Here is a 13,572-nt window from a genome sequence, read left to right as displayed (position 1 = left end):
GCTCACTGGGGAGGAGTTGGATCCCAGCCTATTGCACGTAGCAACTGCACGGCTGCAAGTGGTACATCATGGTACAGAGACTGGTGTCCAGCATGGGGATGGAGAATCACCAGCTGAGGAGGATGACCATTACGGACGGGAGCTGCCATCACCCAGCTCTAGAAGGGAGGCTTCCCCTGCAGCTCCAGCATCCACGACTGAGGATGCTAATGGGCTTCCTGAGGCTCTCCCCTTGGCCTGGGGTGAAGATGAGCCCTCATCTCCATCCTTATCTGTGGCTTCTGACACTCAACCTGGAAGTCAGATTGAGCCAGAACATGCTGAGCCCTCCAGCTCCACCTTCTGGATCCCTGTGGGCCCTAACAGCACGTGGCAGCAGCTTGAGATCGAAGGCCGCAACTACCTATGGAAGCTGGATGAGCTCAGCATCCCCGAGGGACTCTGGGGCATTACGGACTACGGTGATGACCACACCGTGCTCATGTCCGTGCATGTCTCCGTGCATGTGAGCAGTTCTCTGCGAACATGGGGCGTGAGGCAGGAGGAGAGGCCTCCTCAGAGGCCCGCTGGCACCAGTCAGAGGAAGCGCAAGGCCGAGCCCGACGACACCAGCGGCTCAAGTTCTCCTCCACCGCACAAGAGGCCCATGCGCTTCTGACTGGATTCCATGTTTTTACGCTGTAAGTTACATTTTTATTTCAACATAATTAGAAGATCCCGCAGGAAAATATTAGTCAGTTACTTAATAAATGACCAAAAAGTAGTTGAATAGGACAGCTGGCCAACGTGTCTGTGTGCTTCCACTGACTGGCACCCTGACATATAATGATTTTTAACAACGAGGGGGAGAAATTCATACAGTAAATTAGTTAACAATAATTAGTAATCACGTATAGTTCTCATTTATCATAATGTAAAATTCAATAACCTTTTCTGACTATTAATCTGCACAATTTAATAATTTAATTAATATTACCTAATTTGTTTATCATTTTCTGCAATCACTGTGCGTTTAAGCAAGTTTTAAAACTAGCTGTGAAATTGTTGATGCTGTTGTTGATCTGAATGTTGCTGACAGAGCCTTAGGATACGTCTCTATACACATGAGTGAGGGGATGGATGCACTATTCTATGGAGGCCTCTGAAGAGAAAAAAAATTATCCCAATTTTATATTGAGAGGGATGGTTAATTCCTTTTTAATGCAGACAACGTTAAAAGTCCCTGTTCTGCCGTTGATCTTTTGCATGCATGCTATCATGTATTAGTTTACTCTGTATTTTGATCACATGTCAAACTAAAGAATTTTTGGTCGTATTTTTGTTCCTAATTTTGAAGTAATTGTAAAATAAAAATGTTGTTCTTTTCCGCCGCCATGCTTCGTCTTACTTGTGAAGGTTATACTTGCATTGAACTTGCTTTGTAGACAGTAAGATCCTGCCGGCATTAATTCTCCACTGTGTGGTAATTTTGAGAAATTGCGCACGTTTCTTATCCCGTCAGAATCGGTAAAACTAACGCCATGCGAATGTGTCTTAGCGCAGAGTTTAAAATATTTACGGTTTCCGGTCAATGAAGGCAGTTTGAAATAAAACAAAAACGGTTAAACTTTCTGGATGCGCAAACTCTCGCTCCTGGCAAAACGGTGCAGATAGTTGAGATAAAGGACTGTTACTCGATGAGATTTCGAATCCATCACTCCTTAAACGTGGAGAACATGGATCCAGAAGGTATTAATGATTATAGTGATTAAATGATAATAAAGTTGTAGCTCCCGGTATGTGACAGACGAAATGAACGGCCAAGTCTGCATTGGCCTAATGCTTGTTAGTTTTGAGGTAAAGCTGATAAGTAACACCTTTGGTTTTCGAGGTAAAATAACCGACCTGTTGAATAATTCAACTTTTATCTACAGAAACAAATGTATTTTGAACTGCAAACGGATACATTGGAAGCAGAGTTTTAAAATGAGAAAATGTAACGATGTGATAGGAAATGCCGTTCGTTATACTCCCCTTCTGTCTCCCATTCTTGCTCATCTTGTTTAAATAATAAGAAAATGAAAAGCAAGATCACTGTTAGTGACAAAAGTGCAGGACTATATGTGTTTCATTTAATATTTATTCATTTGGATATGTGTGAGAGTAAGCGTATGCATGGATGTTGTCTTCTGGTTTAGCCTTCTTAGCTTTATCGGTAATTCACATTATTTCATTTATCTGACAATCTGAAGCCCATGGACTCATTTTAAACTGATTTTGTAGTAGAGTATTTATCCAGTTATTGTCATGTTCTTATATATCTCTCTGTGTTCCATTTTGTCCCAGTTCATGAGTTTGTGGAGGACAAGTTCATCTCCATTCTGGTCGTGAACTTCGAGAGGAGCCCACTGACCATGGAGAACTTGCAGTCTCTGGCCCTCAGTGTCCCTTCATTTTATTGGCGGCTCACTGGGGAGGAGTTGGATCCCAGCCTATTGCACGTAGCAACTGCACGGCTGCAAGTGGTACATCATGGTACAGAGACTGGTGTCCAGCATGGGGATGGAGAATCACCAGCTGAGGAGGATGACCATTACGGACAGGAGCTGCCATCACCCAGCTCTAGAAGGGAGGCTTCCCCTGCAGCTCCAGCATCCACGACTGAGGATGCTAATGGGCTTCCTGAGGCTCTCCCCTTGGCCTGGGGTGAAGATGAGTTCTCATCTCCATCCTTATCTGTGGCTTCTGACACTCAACCTGGAAGTCAGATTGAGCCAGAACATGCTGAGCCCTCCAGCTCCACCTTCTGGATCCCTGTGGGCCCTAACAGCACGTGGCAGCAGCTTGAGATCGAAGGCCGCAACTACCTGCGGAAGCTGGATGAGCTCAGCATCCCCGAGGGACTCTGGGGCATTACGGACTACGGTGATGACCACACCGTGGTCATGTCCGTGCATGTCCCCATGCATGTGAGCAGTTCTCTGCGAACATGGGGCATGAGGCAGGAGGAGAGGCCTCCTCAGAGGCCCGCTGGCACCAATCAGAGGAAGCGCAAGGCCGAGCCCGACGACACCAGCGGCTCAAGTTCTCCTCCACCGCACAAGAGGCCCATGCGCTTCTGACTGGATTCCATGTTTTTACGCTGTAAGTTACATTTTTATTTCAACATAATTAGAAGATCCCGCAGGAAAATATTAGTCAGTTACTTAATAAATGACCAAAAAGTAGTTGCTGCAGTATATATTCCATAAATTTACTGCAGTTTTATGAGTCCTTATAAAGTAATAACTGTAAGCGTTCTTTAAGTATGAAAGAGTTTAGTACACCTGCAGCGGACGGGCACGTGTCCCCATAATTATAACTTTAGGTTACATTTCTGCATGACTTAGTATTCAGTAAGTACCTGGTAGTGTTGGGTGGTACTCACGTCTCGTATTTACCATTTATATCAGTCTTCAAAGTCTTTAGATAATTAAGGTTGGTCTTGGTTGTTTTCTTGCCTGGAGAAACAGACTTTTGATGCCATGACGCCACAGCAGCACAACAGCTGTCAGTACGGTGGAGGTAAGAGTTTGAAACGTTCATCAGCCTCTCAGCCACGCATCTCGCCTGGATACGGGATTCAGCTTTTATTCTTCTGTATTACTCCCTAAGTCCCTCACTCTGCACAATCTCTATACCGTTTGCTTTATAGGAGGGAGGAGCAGCACAAATGCAGCTGACAGACGTAAAGCCATGTGCTGGCAGCAGATGCTTCGCACCCCTTAATAGCGGATCTGTTGCTGGTAAGACTGTCTGTGCTGCCTGGCATCTCAGTAACCAGGTGAAACTCCCCAGGCAAGGTAAGGATCATATTGTGTTGAGTTTGTGAGTTTCCTGTGTGTAAAGACAGTTTTAGGGTCAGTATGGAGCCTGGCACAGGCATGAGCTGGGGAGACGTGACCAAAGACTCATTCACAGTCTGCACTGTTACTCTTGTGTGTCTTTTCATTCAAATCTCTTTCCCCACAGTGTCCATCATCTTGAGCAGCACCGGCTGTGATTTAGCATGAAGGATGCCTGTTCAGTTTTCCACCTGAACAAGTGCCCTCTGGACCCAGGTGTGCACTACATGAGCACTTTATGTTCCTGACTCCTTATCAGCGTTTACATTTACATTCTCAGCCAGTATTTAATCTGTAAAGTTCCACTCGGTGAGATTTATACAGACACGAATAAAGAGCACAGTCAAAGGATGTTTTTGCTTCTGCCTCATTTAACAGGCTATTCCCAATTTCCCTCTGGGTCTGTGTTTTCACCTCTTGAATGCTGGGATTTGTAGGCCCCGAGGTGCTGCCAGCGAGGGTGAGAGGGTTCAGAGATGGAGGAAGCCAGGGTGTTGCTGCAGTCCAGCAGTCAGAGCCACATTAACGCAGGTACACCCCCTCAGTATGTGTCTTGTATGCATATCAGATCTGGCTGAACATAGTCCTCCAAAGCTGTAGTGTAATCCTGGTCAACCTCTGGGGTTAGTTGCTCTGTTGGCCTGTGGAAAAATGGGTACTCTTAATGTATTCTGTGTGTTTTGCAGGAATATTTCCAGGCACTCTACACCAACCTGGCTCACCTGGACAATAAAATCTGTTATATGAGGCTGCTGCTTGTGGACTACAGCTGAGCCTTCAACAGAATCATTCCATGCTGGCTCACGGCTAAGCTCCTGAACTTGGGGTCAGCTCTTCACCATGTACTGTAACTGGATTCTGGACTTTCTCACCGGCAGACTCCCAACAAGTGTGCATTGGTGGGAAGAACTCTTCCTCCATCATCACCAACACGGGCAACCCCGCAGGGCAGTGTGCTGAGCCCCCTGCTCTACTCCATCTTCACCCACGACTGCATAACCAAGTTTCGCTCCAACTCCATCTTGAAGCTGCTGACGACACCACCGTCATTGGTCTGATCTGCAACGATGATGAGGAGGTCAGAGATCCTGAAGGATGCTGTCGAGATAACAACCTCACCGTCAACGTTAGCAAAACCAAGTAGCTGATCCTGGACTTTGACAAGCAGGTGACTCTCCAAAGTCCTAGCTACATCGCAGAGGATGGTGTGGAGCAGATCAACAGGGTCAAGTTCCTCGGGCACACAGCTTCCAAGACATCGTCTTCACACACTGTCTGACATGACACTAACATTTCCTCACACTGCCACTATTACCTCATGCTGTACCGTTGCTGTGTCTGTCTATGTTGTTTCCATTACTTTAATTTTATTTATATTGTTTTATCACTGGTGCTCTCTGTTTATACTGTTGACGTTAGGGCTGCCACTACCAACTATTGTTTTTTTTTGTTTTTTGTTTTTTTTCTCTCATCAGCAGCGAGTTACAGCAGCTCTGTCCTGTTTATTGTTTTGTTTGGCGTGTTTTAATGTTTATTTTTTTGCTTTTTGTTTTTCTCTCATTTTTTTAAAACCTTCATGGGGTGAGGGACCACGTGACGCTCAGTGGTGCATGGCGGCGTTTTAGTCTCGCTCCCCAAGTCCTACCGCCGGTTTCCCGTTTTTTTGAATGTCTATCAGGCACTTTTATTTTGGTTTACTTTGCTGAACTCATCCGCATAACTTTACTGCTATTATGGATCACTCTGGGCGCAGAACACCTCCTCAATCTTCGACCGCAAGTCCGGCGAAGAAAGCACAAAACCATGTGCGGGCATGTTGCGTCAGCGCTTGGCTGTTCTGGTTTGCAGGTTAAAAGAGTTTGTTAAGGAGCAGATCGAGTCTCTCCATACAAACCTGCCGTCCTCCTTCCAGAGGAATTTTACAGATCTGAGGGCTGATGTCGGCGATCTGAAGGTGGAGCAGCAAAAGCTCGGTAAATCTTTTGAGTAAATCTTTTGAGTAAATCTTTTGAGTTGTTTCAAGGCCAAGTCCAGAAACACGAAATTGAACTGGGGTTCAATTTCGAAGTTGGTCTCCTTCGTAATAAGCTTGCCGAGCAGGAGGATAGGGAGCGGAGAAATAATATCAGGATCGTCGGGGTTCCGGAAGACGTGGAGAAGGGCAACTTACTGCGGTTTTTGGATCTTCAGTGGACGAAGTGGTTTCCGGGTCTTGCCAACTTCAGTCCCGAAGTGATGAGGGCTCATCGGGTGTCTGCCGGCAGTGGCGATGGTTTGCGCCCGCGCCCCATTGTTCTGAATCTCCTACGCTACACCGAACGGCAGATTATACTGCAGGAGGCTCGGAGATCGCCGGTTCGTTTTGAGGGACGAAAAATCATTTTTTTCGCCGATTACAGCGCCCAAACGGCCCGAGCTCGCAAGGCTATGTCCCCCGTTCTGAAGAAGGCTCGGGAAGCTGGTGTTCCTGCTTTTCTGTTGTACCCGACTAAAGTTCGCCTTTCTTTTGCGGGTAACCAGTGGTTTTTTACCGACCCAGAAGAAGCTCTTCAGGCAATCGGCGCTTTCACCTCCACCGGGTCCTGGCCAATTTAATATGCCTATTCGGTCTGCTTTGTTGTTTGCCTGTTATAATATTGCGGTCACACTGTGCGTGTGGAGTATATAAATCGGGTGCTTTTCTGTTAACGATTTTGTGTCTGTTCTATAGTTGATTTTGCTTTGTAGTTTACGCCGGGGGTGGCCGGCGGGCTTGAGTATTCACGCATGCCTTATCCCCTGCGTGTCACGCGCTGGCTTTTGGCCCCGCGCTGTTCTGGGGGGATGGGGGGGAGGGGGGTGTTTTGTGGTTATTTTGCCTTGGGGTTCGCGCCCTTCGGCTCATTGGATGATGGTGTTCTGTCTTATGGGGTGTTAGGGGTTTGTATTACTGGAGCTTATTTGTTTATGGGTTGTCTGTTTTCACTAATTCCTTCTCTAACGATGTGCTACTCTATTGACGTCTCCCTCTTTGTCTCTCTCTCTCCAGTATTGTGCTGTGGATCTATGTCTTTTATAGCTGCTGATGGCTAACTTAGTTATGGCTACCTGGAACGTGAGGACGCTTTCGACCCCTCAGAAGCACTCTAGTGTCACAGACATTTTGTTTAGAAATAGGGTGGACATTGCTTTTTTGCAGGAGACACATTTGGAGTGCATTGGTGCATTTGGACCAAGCGCATGAGGCTCGTATCGCCAGGGTGCGGGCCGAACGCAATGGTTTACTTTTGCGTAAGGCTGAATTTCTTGTACATCGCACTAGGACACGGTATTACACTAGTGGAGCTAAGCCTGGTAAGTTGTTGGCGCTTAGGCTCCGCCAGTGTGACACTTTTCAAGTGTAAAATTCAAGGATGGAGCTGTAACCACCAACCCTTCTGAAATTAATGACCGTTTTCTTGATTTCTATAAGGATCTCTACTTATCCGACAGCCCTCCATCTCAGACAGCCCTGGACTCGCCTTTTTCCCTGGCTTCTCTCCCTATACTTGCTCAGCAGGATGCCTTACTACTGGAAGCCCCCATTACATTTTGTGAGCTCACTGAGGCCCTTAAGTCATTTTCTAAGAATAAAGCTCCTGGGATGGATGGTATTCAAGCTGAGGTGCTGCTCACCTTCTGGGCACAGTTAGCCTCCCCTCTGTTTCGTATGCTGTCCTCCGCCATACGCTCCTCTCAGCTCCACCCCGCTTTAAATTCTGTGATAATCTCTTTGCTTTTAAAACAGGGCAAAGACTCTGCTGATTGTTCCAGCTACCGTCCCCTATCTTTAATGAACTCTGATGTTAAGCTATTGGCTAAGGTGTTGGCTCGCCGCCTTCAGTTAATGATAGCTAAGATTGTACATCCCGATCAGACTGGTTTTATTTCAGCTCGCTACGCAGCCGACAATATGCGTCGTCTTCTGCATATTGTTAAAAATGATTATTCTCCCACTGCTCTTTTCTCATTGGATGCCGAGAAGGCCTTTGACAGGCTTAATTGGAGTTTCCTCTGGGAAATTTTTTTTTTGCCCCGCTTAAATTTCTTAAGTGCTATGCTTCCTTTGCCGCCCCCTCTACCACTTTTTGAAAGATGTCCGGTCGACAGTAAAGTCCTTTCTCTGGAATGCCCGCAAGCCTCGCATAAGGTACTCCTTTCTTACTCTTTCTAGAGATGATGGGGGTCTCGCTCTACCGGAATATGAATGGTACCACTGGTCCTTTGTTCTCCGTTCGGTCTGGCACTGGCTTCAGCCTCCCCCATCACCGCCTTCCTGGTTTCCAATAGAGGAGAATCTGGCGCGTCCGCATCAGCTGCAACATCTCCCTTTTCTCTCCCTGAAAGCTAAGGCAGCTAAACCTGTGCTAGGCTCAATTGTGTCTTATGCTGTGCAGATTTTCCATCGGGTCGAGAAGCGCACTGGCTCTGTCCCTGTCTGGCACTCAAATACACCAGTATTTCTTAATAGAGCGCTTAACATTGGTGGTCAGCCCATCACAAACTCCCGGTGGATCTCGTCCGGAATCCGTGTTTTGGGTGATCTATTTGATGACTCTGGCCTCCTCACGTTCCAGGCTCTCAGCTCTAAATTTCCTATCCCTCCTTCTTCCTTCTTTTTCTTTCTACAACTGCGATCTGTCTTCAGAACATGTGGGATTTCCTTCTCTGCTCCTTTGCCTATTCACCCCTTTTGCAAATTTGTGGCTTCCCTGTCCAAATCTAATAGACCAGTCTCCACGCTGGACATGTTTTTGCGTAATGCTGGTCAGGTTATTCCACCTGTTGCCCGTAAATGGGGTGATATCTCTTCTCCTTCTCCATTGTGCTGGCGCACCATTTTTAAAAATATTAAGCGGGCTTCTAGAAATCCCAATCACCAGCACGTTCAGTTTAGTTTTGTGCACAGGATGTACTGTACTCCACGATTGCGCTTCGCTATGGCTCTCGATCCTGATACCCTTTGTAAATTGTGCCCACTTAGAGCCCTTGGTATGTTCTGGGAATGTCCACCTGTGGCCGCTCTTTGGTATGCGGTCTCCTCCTTTCTTTCTGATCTGCTGGATGTGACTGTCCCTTGTTCTCCTCAATCTCTGTTACTCTTAGAGTTCTCTCTCCTTTCTTTTTCCCCTTCTCAGCAACAGACGATTTCTTGATCCTCTGTCGCTGCAAAGCTTCTGTTGGTCTCAAGGTGGAAAGACCCGAGTCGTTGCACTTTCATAGTCTGGAGGGCTTCCCTTTACAATCTGATCATGTTGGAGCTGTCTGCTGCTTGAATAAATGGTGCCTCAGACGTTACCATCAACAATTGGGAGCGTAATGCTTCACTTGTACTACAGTACATTGAGGAGAGCACATCACCTATTGTGTCTGGTTAATTTCTTATGTTCTTATGTTCTGGTACGGTTATGTAGATATGCTATATGGCAATATATTTGGTGTGTGTGTTGTGTATCTATGTGGATGTCTGGGGGTGTGCATGCATTTGCATTTATAGGTGTATGTGTTTTATTTATTATTGCTGTATGTATATTACTGTATATGTATATAGATGTATATTCTTTTGTTTCCTTTAATGTCTTGCTCCGGTGGGGGGGGGGGGGGGTTTGGTTCTGGTGTTTTTTTTGTTTTGTATGTTGAACAGTTTTTGATGTGTCACTTTTTTGTGCATTGTAGTAAAACCCAATAAAAAATTGGTTGCAAAAAAAAAAACCAGAATGATCATTTAAAAAAAACAAAACCTTTATGAGGTTGTGCAAAGAGGGGTACGACTTTCATCACGTTTGCACTTCTCTACATCATTTTTGGCCAATTTTTTGAGTCTTAATGGCGGTGTCATCTGAGAACTTCTTTTTATAAAATGCATATTATGTTTAAAAAAATTCCAGCTTTACGGTTTCAGGACAGAACAGCCACTCTGTTATGATGAACATTACGGTATTTTGAGTGTTATTAGTTGTGGCGCCCCTTACTGTACACTGACTACGCCACCCCTTGCGATTCACTACCTACTGAGTGTGCCAGAGCAAGGGAACAATGCTCTAATAAGAAGTACAGATGCAGGTTTTACAGAAATATAAAAGTACAACCTTTAACAACAAATATTCTTGATTGGTCACCAATTAAATAGGTCACTACCTTGATGTTGGGGAAGGGACAGTAAACAGACAAAAAGGGGAAGATGAAAAAAGAAAACAAATCACCAAGACATTGGGACAGAGGCCTATTGAACCAAGGGCGGGTAGACACACTGGTGGGAAGCTAGGGTTTCTATACCACACGTGACTGTGCAAACCCACTTATCCTAATATACACTTCAATCCAATACCCTGCAACCCTCACAGTACTCAGGTACCTTAAGTGACCATTGAAAGTCTTGCAGTTCAGGACTCGGTAGGACCACAGCAGGGGCTGACCCTGACACACACTGAATAAAGCAACACTTAACTCCCAATTGGGTAGTATACAAAACAGTTTAAAACAGCCGGGGCAAACAATACATGCAACAGGTTACCCCAGACTGCAGTGTAATGTTCTGAAACAAACAATACAACATGGACACGGTAAAAATGCAAACAGGCCAATCATAATATCCTGACATGACAAAGACATGTACAGGATTAACAACACATACCTGTCCCAGTATTAGCAGGATACGCCAGAAGTTAAGCTTGGAGATACATCAGTCCCAGCATGGTCATAGCTACCAGCGTCCACGCTGATTACACGCCAACTCGGAAGTCTTAAGTAGTTCTAACAGCGCCTGCTGTTAAAACCGGAAACGGGTGGAGTCATATTTTCATCTTCATGACTCCCGCCGACTGTGGCAAGGAATATATACAATCACGGACTATAAGAATAAACACGCCGTTGCGTTGAGCACTTACGCTATGTTCGCCGACGAGCTGAACGCGTTCTTCGCACGGTTTGAGATAAACAGCTCTCACCGCGGAGACAACAACAGTCTGATCTCGGTGAGCGAGGACAGCAGCGCGGCTCTGGTTAGCCTGGCAGAGCGCGATGTGCGCCGGGCTCTGAAGCAGGTGAGCATCAGAAAAGCAGCGGGACCAGACGGGATTTCAGGACGAGTCCTGCGATGCTGCGCTGATCAGCTGACTGGTGTTTTCACTAAGATCTTCAATGAGTCCCTAGCTCTGTCTATTGTGCCAACGTGTTTTAAACGGTCCACCACAGTTCCCGTCCCGAAGCACAACAAGCCCTCCAGCCTGAATGACTACCGCCCGGTAGCCCTAACATCTCTGGCCATGAAGGTGTTTGAAAGGCTGGTAAAGAACTTAATCTGTTCATCCATCCCAAATTCCATAGACCCATTACAGTTCGCCTACCGCCCAAACAGATCCACTGAGGCGTTACCTGCAAGATCGCTATTTTTCTTTATGCTGCAATTGTTTTCATTATTACTGTTTAACTTGACACATCACATGTTTAAATTCTCATCCTTGCATTAGAATATAGACCAGTTAATACTGATGGTATCTCATCCTGTGTCATATGTTTTAAAATTACTACACACTGAATATTGAACTGAAGCTTGACATAAAAAAATTTAATCGCAAATCAAATCGTAATCGCAATTTCTGTCAGAAAAATGGCGATTCGATATTTTCCCCAAATCGTGCAGCCCTAGTTGGCACCACGTCCTGGGTTATTCCCTGCTTTGTGCCCATAGCTTTCAGGATAGTCTCCAGACCCCCTGTGACCCTGCACAGGAAGTTGACCATCCCCGGCCAGCCCCCAGAGTTCTGTGGAAGTTAAAAACACTTTAGTCAAACAACAGACTAACCAAATCTCAGGCTGGAGTAAGCTTCAAAAAAGGAGCTGGTCATTACCTGAACAGAAGGGGAACATAAGAAGGAGACTAGAGCTCAGCTGACAACATATATCTCTCCCGTTCCTTGCTGATGATGGGAGGTCACTGAGACGAGGTGAGACAAGTAAATAGAAAGTCAGCTGGCTCCTGCTGACACCCAACAGTGTGACACAAAACGGGTGGCATTGCCGAAGACCTCACAGCTAAATATGGAAAGAGGAGAAATATTTTTAAAATGTAAATAAAATGTGGAGCACCTATAATAAAAGCACAGCTATTAGGTGCTAATGATCCAGTTCACACTCAAGATGCCTAAGTTTGATCAGGTCAATCCTGCGATGTAACATGGACAGGCAGGCGTAATGTACTCACTGTCTGCAGTATGAACAACATGGTCCCACACAGACAGGTGACCCCATAGAAGCGCCTCTCCAGGTTAACAAATACCTTCACTCAGATACTTATGCTCAAATGCTGTTCGCTGTCAGACTCTGCAACAAAGTCCTTGCAGCTGACCCCACACACATAGACTAACAAACACACACATCCAATACACCATGGTAGTTTCTATGTGCAATATTAGTTCTTGTCAATCCCTGTCACTCCATTGCGTGCCTGTCCATATAGATATATCCAGTGTTGTACATATATTTATATATCCACTCTGTACATAATATACATACACTCTATTTATACATACATATATTTATCTGTTTACATATACACACATATATATATAAATATTTTTCAATATACTCATCCAAATTTATGTTTCCAGATTGTTTGTATAGTGCACTTTTTATACTGTACTGTTGGTACAGTTTTTATTCTATTATTTTTAATTTTGCTACTCTTGTCTTGCACTGTCCACTTTTCTGCCGTGACGATGCAATTTTCCACTTGTGGGACTAATAAAGACAAATTTGCTGCGATCTCTGACATTTGGACATGCTTCACTAAGAACTGTGCTGAGAGTTTCACTCCAGGAGAACACATGACCATAGATGAACGGCTGTTCCCTACCAAGGTTCCTTGTCCATTCAAGCAGTATATCGTATCCAAGCCGGACAAATTTGGGATCAAGTTCTGGATGGCCGCAGATTTGGAGACCGAATATGTCTGCAATGCATCCCCTTACTTCGGAAAGGACCCCAGTCGTCAGAAGTGGGAGAGGCTGGCAGAGAACGTGGTCATGAATCTGATGGAGCCATTTTTGGATGATGAGAGAAATGTCACAACGGACAATTTCTTCACCTCACTGGCACTGTCACACAGACTGCTTCAGCGCAAAACAACGCTACTGGGCACGGTGAATAAAGTTCGGCATGAACTTCCTCCACTTGCAAAGGACACTGCACAGCGGGAGGAATTCTCCACGTCAGTGCTTTGCAAAGCCTAGCTAAGCTCAAAATAAATAAATCACAGGGCCCTGATGGCATCTTACCTATAGTAAGATACCCAGAACCAGAGCTACTGGCACAAAGAAGGATTGCTGGGATTGCTGCGAGGATTGCTGGGATTGCTGCGAGAGAGTGGTGTTGAGCTGCAGCGATTGTTTGGGATTGTTTGGGATTGTTTTTTGGAGTGTTTTGAGTGTTTGTGTGCTTTACCTGTTTACGTGGGTGGCTGTTTATTTCTATTTATTGTTCTTATTTCGGTCGGCGTGAGTGCTTGTCTGTCCTGTCTGTTAATTAACAGCGCGATTATTACTGACAGAGAGCTGCGGGTGTCGCGTGAGCGGCGTTTTTTTCTGTCCGCGTTTAAACTCCGTAACAAACACCCGCAGGGCGATTATAGCTAATAGTATCTAACGTCGGTATCACTACCCGGCGCCGGAAAAGGACAGTTGCTCCTGAGCTT

General features: G+C 45.5%; 1 protein-coding gene across 2 annotated transcripts; it reads left to right on the top strand.

The window, feature by feature from the left end:
* The first annotated feature begins 2,359 nt into the window (after positions 1-2,359).
* On the top strand, positions 2,360-4,071 carry LOC140593372 (uncharacterized). 2 transcript variants are annotated; one of them, XM_072717773.1, is made up of 3 exons: positions 2,360-3,123; positions 3,492-3,543; positions 3,674-4,071. In XM_072717773.1, the coding sequence occupies exon 1, from the start codon at positions 2,394-2,396 to the stop codon at positions 3,099-3,101; it is 708 nt and encodes a 235-aa protein (XP_072573874.1). In that variant the 5' UTR covers positions 2,360-2,393; the 3' UTR covers positions 3,102-3,123; positions 3,492-3,543; positions 3,674-4,071. The 2 variants fall into 2 exon arrangements, with proteins under 2 accessions (XP_072573874.1, XP_072573875.1); XM_072717774.1 differs by having other exon boundaries at positions 3,486-3,543.
* Positions 4,072-13,572: the final 9,501 nt, after the last annotated feature.

Source organism: Paramormyrops kingsleyae, chromosome 11, assembly GCF_048594095.1.
Source record: "Paramormyrops kingsleyae isolate MSU_618 chromosome 11, PKINGS_0.4, whole genome shotgun sequence".
Taxonomy (NCBI): Eukaryota; Metazoa; Chordata; class Actinopteri; order Osteoglossiformes; family Mormyridae; genus Paramormyrops; species Paramormyrops kingsleyae.
This window is presented reverse-complemented; position numbering and strand designations above follow the sequence as displayed.